The sequence below is a fragment of the Tenrec ecaudatus genome, chromosome 1, assembly GCF_050624435.1.
Source record: "Tenrec ecaudatus isolate mTenEca1 chromosome 1, mTenEca1.hap1, whole genome shotgun sequence".
NCBI lineage: Eukaryota > Metazoa > Chordata > Mammalia > Afrosoricida > Tenrecidae > Tenrec > Tenrec ecaudatus.
Window position 1 is genome coordinate 182,318,827 of NC_134530.1, and position 23,311 is coordinate 182,342,137.

A 23,311-nucleotide genomic window follows, 5' to 3' on the forward strand; every position below is an offset into this window, starting at 1 on the left:
GCAAGGTACAAAAGTGAAAAACACACAAACAAACCTGAACACCAAACCAACTGCCATCAAATCGGTCCTGACTCAGAGGGACCTTACTGGACACATGAGAATTGTCTCTGGATTCCTGAGTCTGTCAATCTTTATAGGAGCAGAAAGCCGAATCTTTCTCCCGTGGAGGAGCTGGTGGTTATGAACTACTGACACTGCATTTAGCAGCCCAACATGAAGTCCACTATGTCATCAGAGACACTAAAAATGCATTTGTAAGTTTCTACTTACCAAGAAATACTAACTGAGCACTTGGATTATACCAAACCTTAAATCAAAAATTTGGTTTAGGATTTATCATTCCTAATAAATTACTGGTTAGAGATGAGTTATTATACCAGCAAACAAACTGTACTATGAATTACAGGTGGTGGACTGAAGATAAAGTGAAAAGATTTGGTGAGCTAGTTCTAGCACGGCTTTGCAGTAGAGCTCACATCTGCAATGCGTCTTATTTTGGGGCTCTCTATCAGCGTTGCACCTTACCGGTTGGTACTGGCTTATTGTTAAATGTACAACAGTAGAGACAGAGTATAACAGCTACTCAGCAACATTTGCCAAGGAAAATATTCTATTACCTGCTTGAGATGGTCATTAAAACTATGAAAAGTGCCATCAGGAAGTTGAGCCTGGAGAAAGAGAAGCAGGAGAGCGGAGCACAGCTGTCCAGCATGTCAGCCGTGAAAAGGCCCTGTGTGCCCGACATTTAGCAAGTGCTGCCAGTGGCTCCAAACGCCCTGTTTATCTGAAGCCCTTATCACCTTGTTACCATTTCAAAATTTCCCAGACACATGCCCGAGGCCTTCAAAACCAGAAACTGAAAAACATGGCAATGCGGTATAACTTTCTGTAAGAATATTGGGGTGCGGGGGAGGAAACAAGGGGTGTCTTTGTGATTTTTACAGCACAGAAGTTTTTAGACACAGAGAGTGGATCTGTCTTTTCTTTAAAAAGTTATAAGCTAAGTTTATCCCATAAAGGGTGAATTTTTTTTAAGTCTTAAAGAAACAGTATAATTCTCTAGTATATCATATGTAATATTCACCCTCAATTAGTATAAAAAGCATATGAGGAGGGAGGGCCGGACAAAAAAAGCACGTGAAATATTATTTGATAAAGAACAGGAAAAATGTCAGGCATAAATTGTACACAGGACAGGGAAGGAAGGCATTATGTGTTTTGCAAAAACGAAAGTAAAGTAAAAGCTTTGAAAAGTGGGACCGGCGTAATGTGGAAACCTGTCAGAGAGAAAAAAAAAAGAAATACAATTTCCACAAAACCAAGCAACAGAAAAGTGGTAAAATTGCAAGCTGCCAAAAGGAGAAAACCCAACAATAAAATAGTCCTTTTTAGCACAATACATTACTCAGAAATGCTTCCTGAAAGAATTATTACTTGGGAACATCATAAAAAAAACAACAAACTCATTTCAATTGAGTTGATTCCCACTCATAGCGATCCCATAGGACAGAGTAGAACTGCCCCTGTGGGGTTGTGTGACTGTTAATTCTTTATGGGACTAGAAAGCCTCATCTTTCTCCCAATGAGTGGTTAATGGTTTCAAACTGTTGACCTTGAATTTAACATCCCAAAACCACGCAACCAGGGCTCCAAGGAATTATGACAGGACTGTTACTTTCATAACAGATCTGAGATATAAATTCAAATAATGAACTGGTGTGACTAATGAAATGTCAAAATTCTACTAGTGTAACCCCTTTATAATCCTTTAAAAAAGACTAAAAATCATGAAGAGAAATTCACACTTGTTGAAGGTGTAAGAGAACTCAGTAACATAGATCAAGATGTTAGCAAAACACACACACTAAATTCAACCTACTACTGGTGTGGCACAGTGGGTTAAGCATTGAACAACTAATTGAAAGACAGTGATCCAAACCCACTAGCCACTCCACAGGAGAAAGATGTGGTTGACTGCTTCCATAAAGATTTTCTGGCTTGAAAACCTTCGGGAGCTGTGCTTTTCTGTTCAACAGGGTCTCTATGACTAGGAAATGACTTGGCTGTTTTTTGGGTGTACCTGTTAGCTTGCTATTGTACACAGTGCAAGCATTACCACATTTTTACACAAATAACTCACAAACTTTATTTTTGTCACCCCAATGGTTACACCACCACTACCCTCAGCATTTCTGTAAACATACAATGCTAATTTTATAAAATGCACACTCATATACTTTGGACATGTTATCAGAGCAGACCAGTCCCTGGGCAAGGACATTAAGTGTGGTAAAGTAGAGCGGCAGGGAAGAAAAGAAAGGCCCTCCAAGAGATGGACTGATAGAGTGGCTGCATAAGGAGGTTACGCATAACAATGATGAGGACAAGGCAGGACCAGGCAGTTTCTGTTGTATAAATGTCTTAAAGGCTTGAAGGCAAACAAGTGGCCATGTAGCTTGGAAGCAACAAAGCTTCAGAGCAACAAAGCAACAGAGAAGAAGCACACAAGCCTAAGTGAACACAAGGTGTTGAAGGGATCAGGTAGCAGACACCAAAGAACAAAAAACATCATTGTGATCACCTTCCTCACATAAACGCTAAAGATGAATGTGTGCATAAGTAAGTGTGGTGAAGAAGGCTGATGGTGCCCGGCTATCGAGAGATATAGTGTCTGGGGTCTTAAAGGCTTCAAAGTATACAAGCGGTCATCTATCCCAGAAGCAACAAAGCCCACATGGAAGCAGCACACCAACATGTGTGATCATGAAGCGCTAAGGGGACCAGGTTTCAAGCAACAAAGGCGGGGGGGGGGAAGCATTATCATCGTGAATGAGGGAAGTGCATGATGGGGAACCAATGCCCATCTGTAGACAACTGGACATCCCTTGCAGAGGGGCAGTGGGGAGGAGATAAGTCACTCAGGTTCAGTGTAACAACAATGAAACTTAAAACCTTCCTCTAGTTCTTAAATGCTTCCTCCCCCCCAATTATCATGATCCCAATTCTACCTCGTAAACCTGGTTAGACCAGAGGATGCACAGAAGTACAGTTGGGATCTGGAAACACAGGGAATCTAGGACAGATGAACCCCTCAGGACCAACGGTGAGAGTGGCGATACCAGGAGGGAAGAGGGGGGTAAAAAGGGGGAACCGATCTTGGGGATCTACATATAACCTCCTCTCTGGGGGATGGGCAAAAGGAAAGTGGGTGAAGGGAGACGGGGCAGTGTAAGATAAGATAAAATAATAATTTATAAACTGTTAGGGGTTCATGAGGGAGGGGGAAAGAAAAAGGAAAATGAGCTGATTCCAGGAACCCAAGTAGAAGGCGAATTTTGAGAATGATGAGGGTAACGAATGTATAAGGGTGCTTTACTCAATTGATGTATGTATGGATTGTGATAAGAGTTGTATGAGCCCCAATAAAATGATTTATAAAAAATAGAGGGTTACTATGGGTTGGAACTGACTTGTCAGCACCTAAAAACAACATACATTATTTGTGTAATAAAAGTAGCGTATCTGGCAATGATCACTGAAGAAAAAATGGGTGTATAGCAAATGTGAAAAAAGCTGATGGTGCCCGACTATCAAAAGATATAGCGTCTGGGGTCTTAAAGGGTTGAAGACAAACAAATGGCCATCTAGCTGAGAAGTAACAAAGTCCACATGGAAGAAGCACACCAGCTTGTGTGATCATTAGGCATCGATGGGATCAGGTATCAGGCATCAAAGACCCGAACAAAAAATCTTATCAATGTGAATGAGGGGGAGTGTGGAATGGAGACCCAAAGGCCATCTGTAGCCAATTGGACATCCCCTTACGGAAGGGTCACAAGAGACAAGATAGTCAGGGTGCAATATAGCACCGATGGAACATACAACTTTCCTCTAGTTCAGCGGTTCTCAACTCGTGGGTCGTGACATCATAACAGTAGATAAAGTAGCAACGAAAATAACTTTATGGTTAGGGGATCACCACAATACGAGGAACTGTATTAAAGGGTCACAGCATTAAAAGGCTGAGAACCACTGCACTAGTTCTTTAATGCTTCCTCCCCATCCCCCCATGACCCCAATTCTACATTGCAAATCCAGCTAGAACAAAGCATGTTATATGGGTACCGATAAGAGCTGGAAACACAGGGAATCCAGGACAGATAAACCCCTCAGGACCAATAATGAGCAGCAATATAAGGGGGGTAAAGGGAAAGTGGAGGGGAAGAAAGGGGGACTCATCACAATGATCTACATATAACCCCTTCTCTGGGGGAGGGACAACAGAAAAGTGGGTGAAGGGAGACATCAGTCAGTGTAGACATGAAAAATAATTTATAAATTATCAAGGGTTTGTGAGGGAGGGAGGAGGGAAAATGAGAAGCCTTGATATCAAGGGCTCAAGTAGAAAGCAAATGTTTTGAAAATGATGATGGCAACAAATGTACAAATGTGCTTGACACAATGGATGTATGTGTGGATTATGATAAGAACTGTATGAGTCCCCCAATAAATTGATTTTTTTTAAAGTAGCATATTTTTGTGTTATCTGTGTAAATATATAGCAATTAACACAACAATACTGGACTTTTGGAACATTCCTTTGAAGATAACTTGAGCACCTGATTATGAAGAGGTACCTTAAAAAAAGGAGGGGACTTTTTTGTCCCTTCAAAGCTATGTTTTTAATAAATTTTTTTACAAAACAACCGTATAACCTTCAAAGTCCTTTCCATTACACTTAACACACTTGCCAAATCTATTCTTGGAAACATTTTTCAAATTCATCTGTTTAGATGACTGAGAGCACCTCCCTCGTTTTTTCTTCACCTCTTGTATGCTGTCAAATTGCTGTCCTTTCATGTACCTCTTCATTTGCGGAAACAAAAAGAAGTCATAGGGAGTGAGGTCAGGTAAGTAAGCTGTTTTTTGGGTTTATTCTTTTCTTTGCCAAAAATTGGCACAGAGATGGCTACGTGAGCAGGTGCATTCTCAAGGTGGCAAAACCAGTCCCTGGTCTGCCGCAAATCTGGCCATTTTGTTGCACACTGTCATCTTTTCAGAATCTCTAAATAGAAAGCTGGAGTAACAATCTGACCTGGTGGAACGAACTCCAAATGCACAATGAGTCGACATTTTACTCCGTTTGAGAAGTTGACATGTCCAGAATTAGGTTTGTCATCAATGACATTTCACCATTTTTGAAATGAGAAAACCACTCATACACTTGAGTTTTTCCCACAGTGCTGTCCTTGTAAACTGTATTCAACAACACAATTTTTGCGGCGTTTTTCCTGAGCAGGAAACAAAATCTCATAGCTGCATGCTGCTCTTAAATCCGCCATCACAAAAGACGAGGTTTGAATGAAGCTGCTTTCACAAAAAAATTCACTGTGACCAGGGAGACCTGTCCCAGGCAACACCACTGGGTGCACTAACTCAGAGTTCCATGCTCGACTAGTGGGATAAATGCTTACTAGGAGAGCTCTGCTCTGTCCAGCGCAATGACAGCTATTTTGGGGTACCTCCGTGTATATCTACATAAATTTATATTTAATTGCTAACTATCCAAGAAGTATCAACTGATTTCTCCTTTTACTTTATTTCAAAAACACAGAGTCATTTCCTTAAAATTATAACCCAAGGTAGAATCATTCTTTGTAATTAGCAGTCAGGGTCCCTTGCTAGTGCAGCAGACAGCACAACAAGGTACTGCAGCCTCTGCTGTGCACAGCAGTTAGAATAGAAGACAGGAACTAGTGGCGCCTTTTGCCTAAAAAGGATATTGCCACATTGAGTTGTTAGTTTATTGTGCCAGCCTGGCCAATAAACACATGTGGGGTTAACTGAAGGGCGGAGGGATAAATGGCTCAGTGAGCCTCGCCTTTCAAGTTCCTGGGTCTCTTACTTTCTGACCAGGTTGGAACAGGGTGCAGCTGCCTCAGTCAGTTCCCTGCTTTAGCTGGACTTTAAGGATTGGTGTTGGACATAAGGGTTAATGTTGGACTTGTGGGCTTGGGAAGCACTGGGCTGGGATGTTTTTTGATGCACACTTAACCTTTATATAACTTAATCTTAACTCATTATTATGAGTTTCTGTGGATTTGTTTCTTTAAAGTACCCAGACTAACACAAACCTCTAAAATGAACGATCTTTCCAAAGCACTTCAACAAGCACTAGAGTCCACATTCACAGTCCATGGACCAATTTTCAGAGAAACAACAGGCAGGGCTATATGGGAACCAGTAACAGGAGTGAGGTGTGCACACTTCAGAACAAGCAACCAGTTGAGATCAAAAAGGCAGTATTTTCCCCAGGACAAAGTTTGGAAGGGTTAGGAATGAAGGAGGAATGGAAACAAGTAACAGGGAGAAGATGGAATGAGAGATATTTCACTGTGGGGATTGTAGTCAATGAGATGAATCAAATGTGTGTGAATTGTTGAATGGAAATTAATCTGTTCTAGAAGCCTTCATCCAATTCAAAACATGGAGGCTGAATATTGGGGGGGGGGGGGAGAGAACAAAACAAAACCCTAGAACTATCCTGAGATATTCTTTCAATCTTAAACCAAAAAGACCTTCGGATGTCTTACTAAAGCCAAGCAATAGTTTAATTAATAAAACTTAACAACAGTTTACGCTAACTAGTGAAAAGGTCTGCCTTTAGCATTATGCCCCTCATACGTTTGAGCTTCTAATTGGATTTTAAGTTCTTTCCAAAGCAAGGCCTTACGCATCCCCGGTTCAGGTGTCCCCGAGTTTAGTCCACTGCTACAAGCATCTTGGAGAGCCTTCTTACGTGCTAGGGTACCGATCAACGTTAAGTGCCAGGACTTAAGATATGACATTGCATAACTCCCTCTTAATCCAACTACTCCTTTACTGATCTGAGAGCATGCGGCAGCTGCGTGGAAACCACTGGGATTTCTCCTGGGGAGAAAAGAGGCTCATGCAGTCCACACCACCCACTGCCTCTTCCCCTCTCGTTTAGAAGGCACAGAAAATGGAATCTCTTTGAAGACACTTGATATCTGCTCTGAAAATTGAAACAGGAGCCTCCACCAATGCACTGTGCTTTCAGTTCAGCTGCTGAATAGGTTGACTGATGCGTTCACCACGATGCCCAGGGGAGCCCATCTCCTAAAGGAAGCCCACTTTATTTTTGCTAAGGATGGGTCACAGAGAATTGGAAAGGGTGCAAGAACTGAGAGACCACCTGGAAATATTTCCCCAGGAAAGCAATGTCATGAATGAGATCTCCCCTGTAAATGGCACTCGACTTCCCCAGGTGCTCCTCAATCACTGTGTTTCTGTTAGCAGGATGGTCTTATTTTTGACCTTGGCTTGTCCAGGTTTCAGGATGAGTTCCCCACAGCCTACAGATTTGGACACCGCTATGTCACAGAGACTCCACCATGCACATCTGTAGCACTTATGCCATACAGGGATCACTGTGATCACTATGGGATCAAAGACACCACTGCAAATCGTCTTTACACAGTCTTGTGTAGGTCTTCTTCACCAGAAAGCTCACGTTGTTGAGCCTTGGGATGCACACAGCAAAGGTCAAAGAGCGTCCATGGGCACTTTCTAGCCATCCTACTTGGCTCCTGCTCCATTGCCGTGGTCGGGAATGAAGCAGGGATGATCCAAGTCACTCACACTGGAACCTTTTCCTTTCTGCTGCTGCTTTATTCCCCAAAGTGCCCGCTTTGCCTGGCTGGCACTGAGGACCCGATAGGCCTTTGCTTTTTCTGGAACCAACAGGATCGTCTTTCTTGGCTTTCTCCACCATCTTTCCAATATTGGGACTACTGCTCATGTGCTGGGTCTATGTTCTTTAAAGAACCACAGGGACAGCAGCAGCTTTGGGGATGGGGAGTCCGTGTTACTGGGACAGGCACACTCAGAAACGGAGAGGGAGTCTGTTATACAATTCAAAGATGCAATCAATGTCACTGATGTGTACACGCAGCGATGACTGAACTGGGGTGCTTTGCTGAGTAAAATCTCAACAATAACAAAAATTTAAATAAAGAAATAATGATAAAAGCCACCACATGGATTTTTATGACACATTTTGGTTATAGTTTTAGTAACTGACCATGTCATACAAATTGGAACCATTCCCAGAAAAGAAAATGATGTTTTTTAAATTAAGAACAGCATTCCTATGGCCTTGCCTACTTTGACCTTGCTGAGTGTGAACATTTTAACCCTATAACACCGAGCGTGACATTTTCATAACATTTAATTAAATGTATATATTAATATATATATTGATAACTATGAAAGTAAAGAATAAAAACCAAAAAAATTTTCCCCTGAAATTAAAAATTCAGGCATTATAGGGTTAAAAAGAAAACATGATATGAAAGGTACTATCAATCAACCAAACCCTCTGGCATCAAGTCAACTTTGATTCAAAGCAACCCAGCACAGGGTTCCTGAGGCTGAAAATCTTTATGGGAGCAGTCTCATCTTTCTCCCAAGGAACAACTGGTGGTTTTGAACCACCAACCTTGTAGTAGTAGACGGCACTACTGTGTCTCAGCAGTCACCTATTATGTACAGTACCTTGGCAGCTTTATTAACCTTGTCTTCGTTTTCTCTCTTATATACAAACACTGAAGCAAATTTTCCATCTTGCAGTATAGCTGGATAAACAGCAAGTCCAGAAGGTAAGGTGAATGGTGGTTCTTTCAATGTATAGCTTTTTAAAGCACTATTCTCTGATCCCATCCCTTATGCAGTGAGGCTGTACTGCAGCTCTTCTACAAGCTAAGCAGACCTGAAAGAAAATATAAATAATTGCAAACATTAAATCTACCCACAGCATTAGCAAGACATAGTCAAGATACAGCCATGTATAAGCATTTAATCTACCAATTTCTGCACTCTTTATAAACCAAGCATTTGACAATAAAAATGGCAAATGCTCAGTGAGGTATCAGCAATGCTTGCCAAGTAACAAGTGACAGCACCAGAGTAAACACACTTAACCAAATACCATATGCAGTTCCTGTCTCTCTGTATCTCTTTATCACTCACTCACTCACTCACTCACTCACTCACTCACTCACTCACTCACCTCTACATTTCCTAACCCATTCACTTTAAAGTCTTATAAACCCAAAGGGGCAGTTTGACTTGGTCCTGCAGGGTCACTGTCGGGTCAAAATTGACTCGATGGCAGTGGATTTTTTAACCTACTCACATATCCTGACTACAAAGGAAAATGAAGCAAAACTTTAAAAATATTGAAATCTCTGTATGAAGAGGCTTCAAAAAATAAGTGGAAACATTCCATTATCTTTTCATTCCACTGCCCCACAAAAAGTTGAATAAACTTAAAATTCAAAAGGAAAACATAACAAAGTAACTGTGTCAGTCACCTAATCTAGTGTCAATTTAAGGATTAATGTAGGGGCGGAGTCTAGGCTGTCAATCTGTAAATAGCCAATGAGATTTCTGTATGGGCATGGCCTTCTCCTGAGAATTCTGGGAAACCTGGTACTTCCTCCTTGGAGGCAGAAGACACTTCTCTGTCTGTTACTCCCTGGGAGAAATTGCAGAAGACAAGCCACATGGATACAACCAGACCTTGGAAGCCAGAGAAGCCACAGAGAGATAGCTGCCACCACAGAGATGCTTACAACGCCACTGGGCCCAAAGACTGGGCCCACTGGCTTGTGATCGTCCTGCATTTGGTTTCATTGCATGTGTTTTGTGAGTCTGAAGAGGGCTTTATAGATTGGTATCGGACATATGGGCTAATATCAGACTTATGGACCTGATCTGGACTGGGCTGGGATGTTTTCTCAATGTTCAATTGCTCTTGTATATAAATCTCTTTCTTATACACATAGGTGTGTATATGAATTTGTTTCTCTAGTCTACCCAGACTAACACAGTAACTTACAATTCAAAAGGAAAACACAATTTAGCCAAATTAGATAACAAATATGAGAAACAAGTAAATAGCTCATATAAAGTGCAGTAAAGCTCTTAAGACACCAGCAAAATAATGGGAAATGAAACAGAAAATCTATTAGAGAAATAAAAACAATAAGCAGGAGAAAAATGTGCAGCTTTCCTACTGCAGACAGGAGATCGACATGTTGCATACAAGAAGCTGTTACATCAGCTACATCTCACTCTTGGATTAGGATGTCCAAACTACATTATATGGGATAGATATGTGGCCGAATGTTGCCTGAATGGTTGTTATGTAGCACGTGGCTGTCTACACAGATTGATTTCAAGCAAATGTATCACAAAGTTGTAGAGGCACACTAAGTCCCAAATTCATGGGTCAACAGTCAAGCTGGAGGCTTCTTCTGACTCTGTGGTTGCAGAGAGTGACCAACCTAAAATCTGTAGGTCAGAGGCAGTCTACCAGCTCACATCACAAGAAACAGAGGCCAAATGGTGACAAGTTATGTGCAAGACTGAGAGCATTTTGCCAGAACCTCCATGTATGTTAGATGTACGCCACATCGCCAAGAAATTCCCATTACACCAGATGACAAAATGGAGGGTAGCTACATCACACCTAGCAAGCTAACATTAACCAGCACCATGAGAACACATCAGTGGTTGCCTGGGATGGGCGATGTGTAGTGGTGCAGGAAGAAAGGCCATGAGTGAGGGAAGCACCACAAAGGGCATGTGGAAACTCTCGGGCTGTAGAAATATTGACTATGATCATGACGATCAGTAACAAACATCGACATGTGTAAAGTTATACATTTCCAACAGGTTCTATTTAATATTTTTATATCATTTATACAAACATTTTTGTCAATTAAAAGGATGTATTTTATGTATGCCAATCATATGCCAAACAATAAAGTTGTTTTAAAAATACATACACACAAAGGTTGGATAGACATATGCAAAATATTAACAGAGGTTTGCAGTGTTGGATTATAGATAGTACAGGCACATGTCCGTGTGTGTATGCATAAAAACCAAACTCACTGCCAAGTTTTTCAACATCTAAGATTGTTTCTGAGGCTATGAACTACCGTATATACTCGTGTATAAGCTGAGTTTTTCAGCACAAAAAATGTTCAGCTTATATACGGGTCAGTGGCATGAATGGATGTCATCTGGTCAAGCCCGACTAACAAAAGGAGGAAATCTCATGAAGTCTGACATAGAGCAAAGTGAGTTCGAGATGCATGGGAAGACATTCCCAAAGACATGGTGCGACGCGCCTTTCAGAAATGTAGTATTAGTAATGCTTTGGATGGCAGTGAAGACTGCGCTCTGTATGAAAATGACAGCAGTGATGGTGATGGCTGCGATCTCAGTGAGGACAGTGTCTATGATGACCTCACACCAGCTGAAGCTCTGCAATGGGATACGGATGATGATGAGGAATCCAGTTTTGAAGGATTTTAACTCTTTACATTTTAGCTTGGTTGCTGATTGAGCTCAGGGAATAGTACTCTTAAGGTATCATCGTTGATACCTTATTGTTTTTGTTGAACCTATTTTCCACTCACTGTGCTGGTTTACTAATGTTAAATAACTTGTTGTCCTTTTATTTATGTTTTTTATTTAAAATATATATTTAAATATATTACCCCACTGATGTCTTAATTTTTAGTAATTTTATTTTCATTTGTTTTGATTATTGAAATTCACCAATAGCTTCTGCATTTTCCACCCTAGGCTTATACTCGAGTCAATCAGTTTTTCTGGTTTCCCAGGTAATAATTAGGTACCTCGGCTTATACTCGGGTCAGCTTATATTCGAGTATATATGGTAAGTCTTTCTTTTTTTTTTTTTGCAGTAAATCCCCTACTTAGTAATTTATCTCCTTTAAGAATAATCAAAGTCCCCCACCCCTGGAAAAAATAAAAAGCACTAAAAAATGTCAAGAATCTGTAACATTCACTTTTCTACTTGCATCCACAAAAAGTTAATGTTGACATAGGATTACTAAGACAGTTACTATGGTTGATTCTCCTGTTTGAGGAGCTGTGGGGCCTGCCCAGTGAGCAAAAAGCCTTGCTGAGTAGGGAGGCTCACGTTGTTGAATACTCAGGCCTAGCACCCTTCCTGGTAACATGCCCCATAGAAAGCCCAGCTTCAAAGTCACTTCCCTCACTGTCTCGCCGACAACCTTCCAATCAGCGCTCGTTACCTGAGGCAGCTTGAGTGGGTTTATGTTCTTTGGCACCAAATGAAATGCCATCTCATTAAGAGGAAAATTATTCTTTAGCTCATTTTACCTGAAAAACCTGTCAGACTAGAGGAATAAGTTACAGGTTGTTACTCTGAAAAAAAAAAAACTTAACATACTCATCAAAAGCCTTTCCACACAAAGTGAAAAACAAAGCCCACAGACTAGGACAAAAATATTGGCTAAGACATATCCACCAGGGACAAATTGCTACATTTATATAAACTTCAACACCAGAAAAAACCCCACACCAAATAATGCAATTAGAAATGGGCAAAGGTCCACAGACAATTCACCAAATAAAATATTCAGGTAGCTAACGAATACATGAAAAGATGTACAAAATTATTAGCCAGTAGAGGAATGCAAATCAACACTAAAATGTAAAAAAAAAAAAAAAAGCTCACATCAACAATAATGGCACTGATATTAAAAACGAAAGCCCATAAACGCAAATGAGGCTGTGGGAAGACTGGAACTCTCTCACAGTGTTGGTGGGACCCCAAAATGTCACAACCTTATGGAAAACCCAGCACTCCCTTAAACAGCTAGGAACAGAAATCTATGACTGAGCAGGACCTAGAAGATGAGGCTCTCTTACTCCTGTGAAGAGTTGCCGTCTGGGGAACCCACAGGGACAGTTCTATGAGTGAGAATTGACTCGATGGCAGTAAATTTTTGCATGAGAGAAATACATAGAAATCTAAGGGCTATGGCATGAATCCACATATGCATACCCATGTTCATTGCAACATAAACTAAGTTCCATCAACAAGTGAGCACGATAAACAGGGAGCATACACACATGGACTACTACATAATAATCATGAATCTGGGAAACATCTCAAAACTTGGCTTAATCTGGAGGACATTATACACCACGAAGTTAAGTCAAATTTGAAAGGACAGATACTGTATGAGACTACTATTATCGAAAAGCCAAGAAAACGTTTATACGTAGAATTAAATATTCTTTGGTGGTTACCAGAGAGAGGTTAGCGAGGGGGAAAAATCTTTAATTAGAGAGTAGACAAGCGTTAATTCTAAGGGTAGGAGGGAAGATGAGGGGATGACAGGAGAGGAAGGGGAAACTGATCCCAATGATCAACGTAGAGCCCTCCACACCCTGCCTCCCAGGAGGATGAAGAACAAAAACGTGGTGAAGGGAAACAGGTGTAAATATGAAAATAATATTTATAATTCATCAAGGGGTTACGAGGAGGTGGGGGAAAGAGGAGTTGACACCCAGATCTCAAATAAAAAGTAAATGTTTACAAAATGATGATGGCAGCATATGTACAAATATGCTTGATACAAATGATGGAAGGGTTGTTATAAGAGCTGTAAGAGCGCCTAGTAAAATGATTTTTTAAAAAGGGTTAATTCTGATCAAAGGCCAAGAAACACAGTATAAGGAAAGCAGCACTACACATTCAAGTCCAAGACGCTGACAGGTGGGCAAAGGTAGACAAGTAAGGGCAATGCGATCCCATGTATATATAACCTTAAAATAGCAGTAACAACACTAACTTGTGAGATGTAGGGGTAAATAGGTATGCTAAATAGGAGAGGGAAATCTTATAGGAGTATACCCCAAACACAGGTAGATTTGGCAGTGGATAGTTCTACATACATATTATGTAACAGAAGGGGCGTGGTTATAAAAACTTACAAAAACTAAGACAAAGGGACTAAAACCCCTGGATTGAAGGCCAATGACCACAATCTCAGGAAACATCTGGGCCAACTGACAAAACACCATTCATAAAAATTATGCTCTATGTCCTAGACTAGTGAGTAGTATGTAGTCTCCAAAGCTTGCAAGTGGCCATGAAGCCACGATTGGCTTCCTCCTGCCTAGAGCAAACGAGCTGGAACCTGGTCATACAGTGGGTTATGAGTTGTACAACTAACCACAAGGTCAGCAGCTCAGGAGCATCAATTCGACATCACCAGCTGCTTGTCAGGAGAATGATGAGGTTTTCTAATACCCTGTAAGTTTACAGTCTCAGAAACCCACAGAGGCAGCTCTACTCTTAGGAGGTGGCTATGAGTCAAAAATGGACTCATGGGCAGGGGGCTACATTTTGAATAGATGAGAGCAAAGAAAAATGAAGACTCAAGGAATTAATTAGTCTAAAGGACTAATGGCCCACAAGAACCACAGTCTTCTTTAACCTCTAACCTGAGACCAGAAGAACTAGATGGTGCCCAGCTCAGACAGACCACTCTGACCTAGACCACAACAGCTGCCCATCCCTAGCACCATCAGAATGGGCAAAAGACGTATAACAAATTCAAACTAAAAACAAACAAACATGACAGCAAACACTGCCCTCAGATAAACAAATAGGGAACCCAGGGAGCAAATAGGGAGAGAGCTGACACACTGGGGAGGGGGTGGACGAAGACAAGGACTGCAATCATTGTCACAGAACAGTCTGTCTATAAACTTCTGAATGAAAAGTTAACTTGCCATCTAAACTTTCACCAAAAGGACATTTAAAAAAAATTACCTATACAAATCAACTACTCAGGCTATTGTGTTAGTTGCTGGAGACACAATCTTACAAAAGGTCCACTTGTGAAGCTTACACTCTGGTGGAAATTGCATATAGATTCTAACTTAAGAGACAGGAATAAAAGGAAAATCCAGGAACAAGGCAGGGAGAAACATGAGACAATGGAATCAAAAACTGTTGAGCGTCTGAAGCTGAGGGAATACAAAAAAACAACAACAACCAAAAACAAACCCCAAACTCACTGCCACTGAGCCAATTCTCACTCATAGTGACCGTACAGGGGAGAGCAGAACTGCCCCTTCGGGTTTCCGAGGCTGTGAATCTGTACAGGAACAGAGCATGGAGCAGCTGGTCATTTTAACTACTGACCTTGCTCCTGGCAGCCCAGTGAGTAATCCGCCACGCCACCTGGGCTCTTTGAGGGAAGGAACACGGGGTGTGCAAAGTCCCGGAACGAAACACAGTAAGATACATGAAGAAACTAAAGAAGGCTCTTACGGATGGACGATGAATGTAAAGAAGGGAGCGGGCTGATAAAAGATTGGAGGTAAATGGGTGTCAAACCATGAAGAGTATTACAGGTTTTTTTTGGATGTTATCCTGAAGGCAAAAGGGAAATCTTGACATCTTTAAAATCTGAATTTTCTTCCATGCACTCTGCAGACTGAGTACCTTTGACAACATGGACAAGCTTTCTGTAAGGCAATGCAAGCATGCACTCATATTTCCATGTCCTCAAGTAAAACTCTCACTGCCATCACGGCAATCTGACTTCCTGTGGCCCTACAAGACACACTAAACAGCCTCTGGAGCTTTACAAGGCAGGAACTACGGGAGTAGGAAGCCTCATCTTTTTCCTGTGGGGCAGCTTGTGGTTTTGAACTAATGACCTCATAGTACGGAGCCTAACATGTAACCACTATGCCATATGTCCTTAATACCATTCCTAAAATACTGCCTCTTCTGTATACTTGGTTAACCTAACATCCTTCTTTCTTGGCTATAAAATAGAGCTTTCTAGAATCAACACACCCCAAGATGAATACTGAGAACAAGTTAATGAAATCTTGGCAGAAAATTTCACTGTTTATTAGTTATAACTGGGATGAGCTCTCAGAGGAGGAGATGGCGACCAAGATTCAGGAGCAATGCTCTGGTTAGACTGACAATGGGTACTGAATTTACTTCATTTCTAAATTATTTTTTGTGGGACCTGTAGGCCTTACAAGACCCACTAACCTCTGGCTAAATATTATGAGTTTCCTAACAAAATAACCAACATCATTATGAACCTTTTGCTGTGGTTGTTAGGTGCTGATGCGTCAGTTGTGACTCACAGAGAGCCCATGTACAACAGAAAAAAAACTGAGTACCCCTGAGTCCTTGCACACTCGCTAGGTTTCAATCTACTGTTGCAGCCATGAGCGTCTTCCTCTTTTTAATGACTGTCCACTTTATAAGCAATGATGTCCTCCTGGGACTGGTGTGTCTCACCATATTTGCTTCTAAACAACATCCTAGCTTTATCTCCTCTAGGATAGATATGCTTGTTTCTTCTGGCAGTCCCTGGTACTGTCAGTATTCTTTGCCAACACCGTTAACTCATGGCCACACGAAAGCGCTGGAACACATTAAAACAGACAGTTTTGTTTAGCACTCTAATTTTGCTCTAACCAGTTGCCATCAAGTCAATTCCAACTCCTGGTGGCCCCGTATGTGTTGGAGTAGAACTGTGCTCCAAAGGATTTTCAGTGATTGATTTTTCAGAGGCTGATTACCAGGGCTTTCTTTGGAGGTATCTCTGGACAGACTCGAACCTCCCCCCACTTTCAGTGAGCAGTCCAGTGCTTAACTCTCTGTGCCACCAAGGATGCTTGTTTATTAATTCACTTTAAAAATCTAAGACCCTAAGGAATCACACTTAAATGTTAAAAAGGGATGACTCTGCGTCTTGAAAGAACTCAAACGGTGTACCTTATTGTTTTGGCAGCATGGTGGTTGTTGACAGAAGTCTACGGATGGAGTTGAGGGTTATATTCTACGTCCAGGGTAAACTCTGCCTTTTATTGGGAGGAAATAAAAAGATGCACTGATGATTACAATCTAAGAACATCTCAAATGCTTCAATTCTTTACTCCATAATACTGTATCTAAAGAGGTCCAAATACTGTTGACATAAACATTGCTGCTTAAATGGTAATTCAGCTAAAATGAATTTTCTGAAATGTGAAACTGATAAGGAATGGAAGTCATGAGAGTACAAAAAGACATTCTAAGACCATAGGAAAAATAGGTACTTTGTCGAATTTATCATCTTTGCTACCCAAAATAAAATGTTGAGTAGACAGCCTCTAAAGATCACATTCACATCAACATCAAAGAGAGATCAGGTTTACTGGTCAAACGGAGATCAAATAGACTCTTCAGGCTATGGCCCTTAGTAACTTTTCAGGTCTAGAACTGAACTCACCCCATGTTAGAATAATCAACCACTAACCTCACGTTACAATAAGCAACCATTTAAGTCCAAAAGGGCGGCATTTACCCAAGGGCAGAGGGTTAGGAAAGCAGGAGGAAAGGATGCCAGACGAGGGGTGAGGGGCAGTACAGTGAGGGGGCTGAAATGGAATGTAAAATCGATGATCTGCTCTGTAAACCTTCACCTAAATCACAATAAAGTTTAAAAGAAACTAATAAGTGCGCCTAGCTTCCTCTAATAGCACAGTTTCCCAACCACATAGGTACTCAGAATGCTGGGTGTCTAGGACGCTGTGCAACGCATATACTGAACTAAGACCTTTCTCTCTAGGGAACTATCTGGTCTATTCCGAGCCAAATCAGAAAATAAAACCCACTGCCAGCTGATTCCGACTCAAGCAAGCCTTCAGGGCAGAGTCTATATAACTGGCCCCCAGCGTTTCCCAGGCGGAAATCTTGATGGAAGTAGACTGCCGCCACATCGTCCACTGGGTCCAGTTGCCAACCTTTCTGTTTGCAGCAGAGCTGTGCAACCAAGCCTCCTCCTTCTCCCCAGGGTTAACTCTAATGACGTCGGCCCTAGCTACCGGGGCTGGGGAACTCGAGTCCCTGCTATCTGGGGAGCCCTTTGGTCGGATCTGATTCACGTATACATTCCCGGTATTGAACTCGGCGCAGGGTTGCTCACTGATCAATATCTAACGAAGCCTTCAAGGATCAAAATAAGTGCTTTCTGCTAAGAGATACGACTTCATGTGTCTATAAGCACACAGGTTCTCAAAAATATCAGTAATAGTAACTCCGCCAATTCAGGACCAGATGATTCAACACGATTCACGTGACTTTTTAAAACCAGAGCAATGTATTTGACTTTAATTCTAAACAAAAAGCTTAACGCCGTTCAGAGCTGGCTGGGCCGCAGGAACTTGGACCAAGTCTCGGATCAATCGCTCCGGGAAGCGTCCGGCCCGCCAGCCCCTCTGCCGGAGGGAGGCCCGTGGGTGGACCCCTCACCTTCCACACTTCCCGGAAAGGCCCGGTTGCATGGCTTCCGCAGACAGCTCCAGCAGCCAGTGCTGCCCGGGCGGGGGTCGCCCGCGCAATCAGAGCGCACCCCCTCGCCAGAGGGCCGGGGAAGGACGCGCGCAGGCCCGGGGAAGGGCTCAACCGGCGGCCGGCGCAGGCCGCGCTCGCCCCCGCGCGCCCCCCGCCTCCCTCCCCCGCGGCCCGGCCCCGCACTGTCACGAGACGCAGCGCGGCGGGAGGCCCAGTTACCTGCGGGTGGGCGGCTGTGGGCAGGCGGCAGAGGGTAGGGGCTCCGGTCCTCCGTTCGCCTCCTGTTGACACCAACCTCCCTGCCTCCCCCGTGAGGCAGCAGCCACTACACCTACAGTCTTCCGGAGTCTGAGTCCTCCGACACCATAGAGACGGGACCGGAAATGAGGCAGAACGCCACCCTTCGCCCGGCTGACGCTACCGCCCGGCGAACAAACCCGGAAGCGAGATAGAGCGGCCGCACAGGCGATGCTCAGGCGGGCGCCATCTGGAGTATGGGCACTGACACCGAGTCCGAGAGCTCGTTTTCTCTCACGATTTCCAGCAGCTAACTTGGTGCACAGCAAAAGTTCCCTCCAGACGTCCGAGTTAGCGGTGGGATTCTGTGTTGGTTTTACTTTTAAGGCTTTTACACACGAGGTTTAAATGTCTATTTCCGCCCTAATGAAAAATGGCCGCCGTTTGCCTCTAGCAAATGGGGTCGGCTGGCGAAAAGGCGTAAGAGATTTGGGGAGGACTTTTAGGAGAAGGACGTTGTTCACTCTCCGCGCCCCGCCTGGCTTGCGCGCTGCGTGCGTCTGAGTCCTGGGAAACTACAGCTGCAACTAGGAAAGTCGTGCTAATCTCTATTAAACCTCAGTATTGCGCTTATTCAGCAAAATTGGGAATAATAATATCACCTATTTACATTAATAGTACTTACTTCACCGGATAAGAATTAAATAATTATATGTAATGGCTTTAAAAAATATATGACATATAACTCATTATGTTATTTTCATGCTTGTAGTGTAATCTACTACCTCAATGCTACAACTGGTCATATGCAACATTAAGGTTCTTTTATAGGCTGTGGCCGTAGCTTAAAAGTTTACCCACTGTCATGTAGTCAATATAAAATTTTGCAACACATCTGGGACCATCAGATACTGATCAAAAAGGTCAGTGGTTTGAACCCACCAGCCACTCCCTGGGAGAAAGAAGTGGCAGTGTGCTTCTGTAAAGATTATATACAGCCTTGGAAACTCACCTCTACCCTGTATGAGTCAGAATCAACTTGACAGCAATGGATTTCATTTTAGTTTTGTTACTATGGTTACTGTAATTTAAAATTGACTCCATGGCAGTGGGTCTGGTTTGGTAGATGTGGTTAGACTGGTGAATGAATAAAGAAAATGTGAATTATGAATATATGATGGCAAGAAATAAGGTACTCATAAGTGCTAAGTGTATTGACCTCAAAAATCTAATGAAGCTAGAAATTAAACAAAAACAGACAAATATTGTATATGTGTGTTAGTGCGGGTAGACAGGAGAAACAAATTCATAGACACACGTGTATAAGGAAGAGGTTTATATACAAGAAGAATTGAACACTGAGAAAACATCCCAACCCAGTCCAGTCCAAGGCCATAAGTCTTATATTAGCCCAGATGTCTGATACCAATCTATAAAGTCCTCTTCAGACTCACAAAACACATGCAATGAAGCCAAATGCAGGATGATCACAAGCCAGTGGGTAGAAAGTCTTGGGTCCAGTGGCTTTGTAAGCATCTCAGTGCTGGCAGAGGTCTCTCTGTGGCTTCTCCGGCTTCTGAGGTCTGGTTGCATCCATGTGGCTTGTCTTCTGCAATGTCTACCAGGGAGAGATGTCTTCTGCCTCCAAGGAGGAAGCACCAGATTTCTCAGAATTCTCAGGAGGCCATGCCCACACATAAATCTCATTGGCTATCCCCAGATTGACAGCCTAGATGCCACCCCTACACTCTTAATCCTTAAATTGACACCAGATTGGGTGACTACTACAATATGAGATCTCATTGGGACAGTTCCGATTTTAAACAATTTTTCCCATATCCCTCGGTGTTTTTAAAAAGTCCTGATTTTTGGAAAGAATGTATGACAAGCTAGGGTATAGGATTTTTGGCTGCCATGTGGCTATTTCAGGATATGAGTTTTATCAATGGTGTCCTGCTTTACCAATGTTAAAATCTGGTCACCTTATACGGTCATCGTGAGTCAGAGCAGACTCCATTGGAACTAACAACATAGAGATAGAAAGTAGGATTCGTGATAACCAGGGGCTGGACGAACCCCTGGTGGTACAATGATGACACACTCAGTGGCTAACAGTTGACGATTGGAATCCACCCAATGGCCCATGGGAAGGACCAGGTGTTCTGCCCCAGGCAGATGATGGCCTCAGACCCCCTATGGGGAAGTTCTCCTCTGTTACAGGAGCTTCTTCCCCCCCCCCCCCCCCACAGTAACTACAACTAGAACAGGGAGTGACTGTGCATGCGTCCCTTTTCCGGGTCTTAAAAATGTTCTGAAATTAAATAGTGGTGATAATTGCACACTCTTGTGAATACAGTAAAAGAGAATTGCCCCCTTTAAAATGGTGGGGTTTTATGCCATGCCATTTATTTCTCAATGAAAAAGAATATGTTATGTGTGTGAATACTCATGCACCAGTGCCTGAAAGGGAACGAATACATTGAAGTTTATGTGCAACATTTATAGCACAAGACTCCATGTCAGTACAAACCAAAGCCAAACCCACTGCCATTCAGTCAATTCTGACACATCGTCACTCTATGTAGGGTTTCTCAGGCTGTGAATATTTATGGGAGCAGAGGGGCTCATAGTTCTTCTGCAGAGCAAATGGTAGGTTAAATTGCCAGCTTTGTGGTTGGCAGTTCAACACTAATCTGCGCCACTAGAGCTCCTTCTGCTTATCAATAGCCAGTGCCTGATATCATATTTTATACTATATTGAATTGAATAGTATGTAGACTGTGTTCCAATAAAATAGTTTAAATAAATAACAGACACGCAAAGTCAGCTTGGGAAAATCTGAAACTTAATTGGGCATAGTCACACGAACTCATTAGAAAGATCTAGAAATAAAGTGACCAGTCTTACTAATTTCAATGGGAGGTGATCAGTAACTTCCCCTTTTAAAGTATTTCCTCATATAATGGAGCCTGCAGGTACTTCCTTCACCTGTGCGATGTTCAAAATCATTTAATTAAAACTCATCTGATCATCTAGAACAGCGGTTCTCAACCTGTGGGTTGAAACCCCTTTGCTCTGGAAGCAGTGCATTGGGCAAATCTGTAGTCAAAGACATCTTTCTTTAAAGTATCTAGGAGCAAAGATGTCACTGTGAGGACTAAGGAGCAGCTGAGACACGCCATGGTGTCTTCAATCACCTCATAGGCATATGAAGGTTGGATAGTGAATCAGGAAGACCAGAAAATAATCAACGTCTTTGAGGAATCCTAAAGGATGATTGCCTGCCAGAAGAACAAAACACCTGTCCTGGAGGAAACAGAGCCCGATTGAACCTTAGATTGATGAGATTTTTGTCACACATACTGTAGACATGTTCTCAGAAGAGACTGGTTCCTGGAAAATGACATCATGCTAGGTACAGGGTGAGCAAAAAAAGAGGAAGAGCCTCTGATGCATTGGCCCAGTGAATACAGCAGTACGCTCACACGTAACAATTGTAAGGCTGACACAAGACTGGGAAGTATTTCATGCTGGTGAACACAGTATTGCTATGAGTTGGGGGTCAACTAGAAAAAAACCTAACAACGGGCCAATGTTCTGTTATTCTTCATTTAGGCAGTATCTCATGAAATTTGAGTTTTCTTCTATGGAAAGGGGCCTCAGAAGGAAGCCAATTGCTAATGGGTGCGACAGAAGTGGAGACAAAGTGGATAAGTTTACAGAAGTAGTAGTACTTGTGCCACGAAGTACGTGTATAGGGTTTTATATCTACCCCTCTCAGATCTAATTTATATCAATCAAATCATTCCAAACTTAGTCTCTTAAGACACCACCACTCATTTATTTTGCTCATGAATCTTTAGTTTGGGCAGGGTAGTTCATCTTGACTTCTGTGGCCTCAGCTAGGGTAGCTTAGATGCTGGGGAATAGAAGCTTACTCACGCTGGTGGTCTGCTGGAATCTCAGTCCGGGCTATCTACTGCTACACCTGTAGATGCCCTCTCTGTGTGCTTTGGCTTTCTCACAGCATGCAGGTGGTTCTAAGAGTGAATGTGCAAGATAACAAGGTGAATGTCTAAGCATTTTTATGATTAGATGAGGAAGTCATGCAGCCTCACGTATGCCATATTGTATTAGTCAAGACATAAAAAGGGGGTCTGAGTCATAGCGGGTAGACTAGACAAACAAATCCAGAGAGACTCATGTGTATAATAAAGAGCTTTATATAAAAGAGCAATTGTATATTGAGAAAAGATCCCAGCCCAGTCCAGATCAAGTCCATTAGTTCAACATGAGCCCCTATGTCCATAGTCCATAAATTCCTCTTTAGACTCACAGAGCCATGCAATGGTTCTGAATGCAGGAAGATCACAGGCCAGTGGGTGGAAAGTCTTGTAGATCCAGTGGTGGTGGGAGCATCTCAGTGCTAGTGTGGATCTCCACATGGTTCCTCCAGATCCAGGACTCTGCTTCCATCAGTGAATATCCATGTGGCTTGTCAACAGGATGTCAAGCAGAGAGACTGTTTGTTCCACCTCCAGGGAGGAAGACTGGATTCCCCAGAATCCTCAGGAGAAAGCCATGCTCACACAGAGGCTTCATTGGTTATGGACTGATTGAAAGGCTAGACTCCACCCCTTCGCTCAAGTTGACAGGAGATTATACAAATGCCACAGGGTCCACGTAGGCTCACAGGGAAGATACACACTGCCACTAGTTGGAGGAGTGCCAACATTGCATGAGCATGAGGCATGGAATATATGTTGTAACAGTCATATTTTGAAAATACAATCTACCAAACTATTCCAAAGTTTAGAGTCT

General features: G+C 42.5%; 1 protein-coding gene across 4 annotated transcripts in view; it reads right to left on the reverse strand.

Moving 5' to 3' along the window:
* The window catches only part of SCYL3 (SCY1 like pseudokinase 3), a 50,883-nt gene extending 32,261 nt beyond the window's left edge, over positions 1 to 18,622 (reverse strand). For 3 of the 4 annotated variants that reach the window (XM_075564700.1, XM_075564681.1, XM_075564709.1), the window contains exons 1-3: positions 18,473 to 18,622; positions 16,694 to 16,779; positions 8,578 to 8,791 (exon numbers count right to left, since the gene is read on the reverse strand). In XM_075564700.1, coding sequence (XP_075420815.1) covers positions 8,578 to 8,742 — 165 coding nt within the window. In that variant the 5' untranslated portion in view covers positions 8,743 to 8,791; positions 16,694 to 16,779; positions 18,473 to 18,622. The remainder of the gene's footprint in view (positions 1 to 8,577; positions 8,792 to 16,693; positions 16,780 to 18,472) is intronic. The other variant, XM_075564691.1, reaches the window with a different exon arrangement.
* Between the last annotated feature and the right edge of the window lie 4,689 nt (positions 18,623 to 23,311).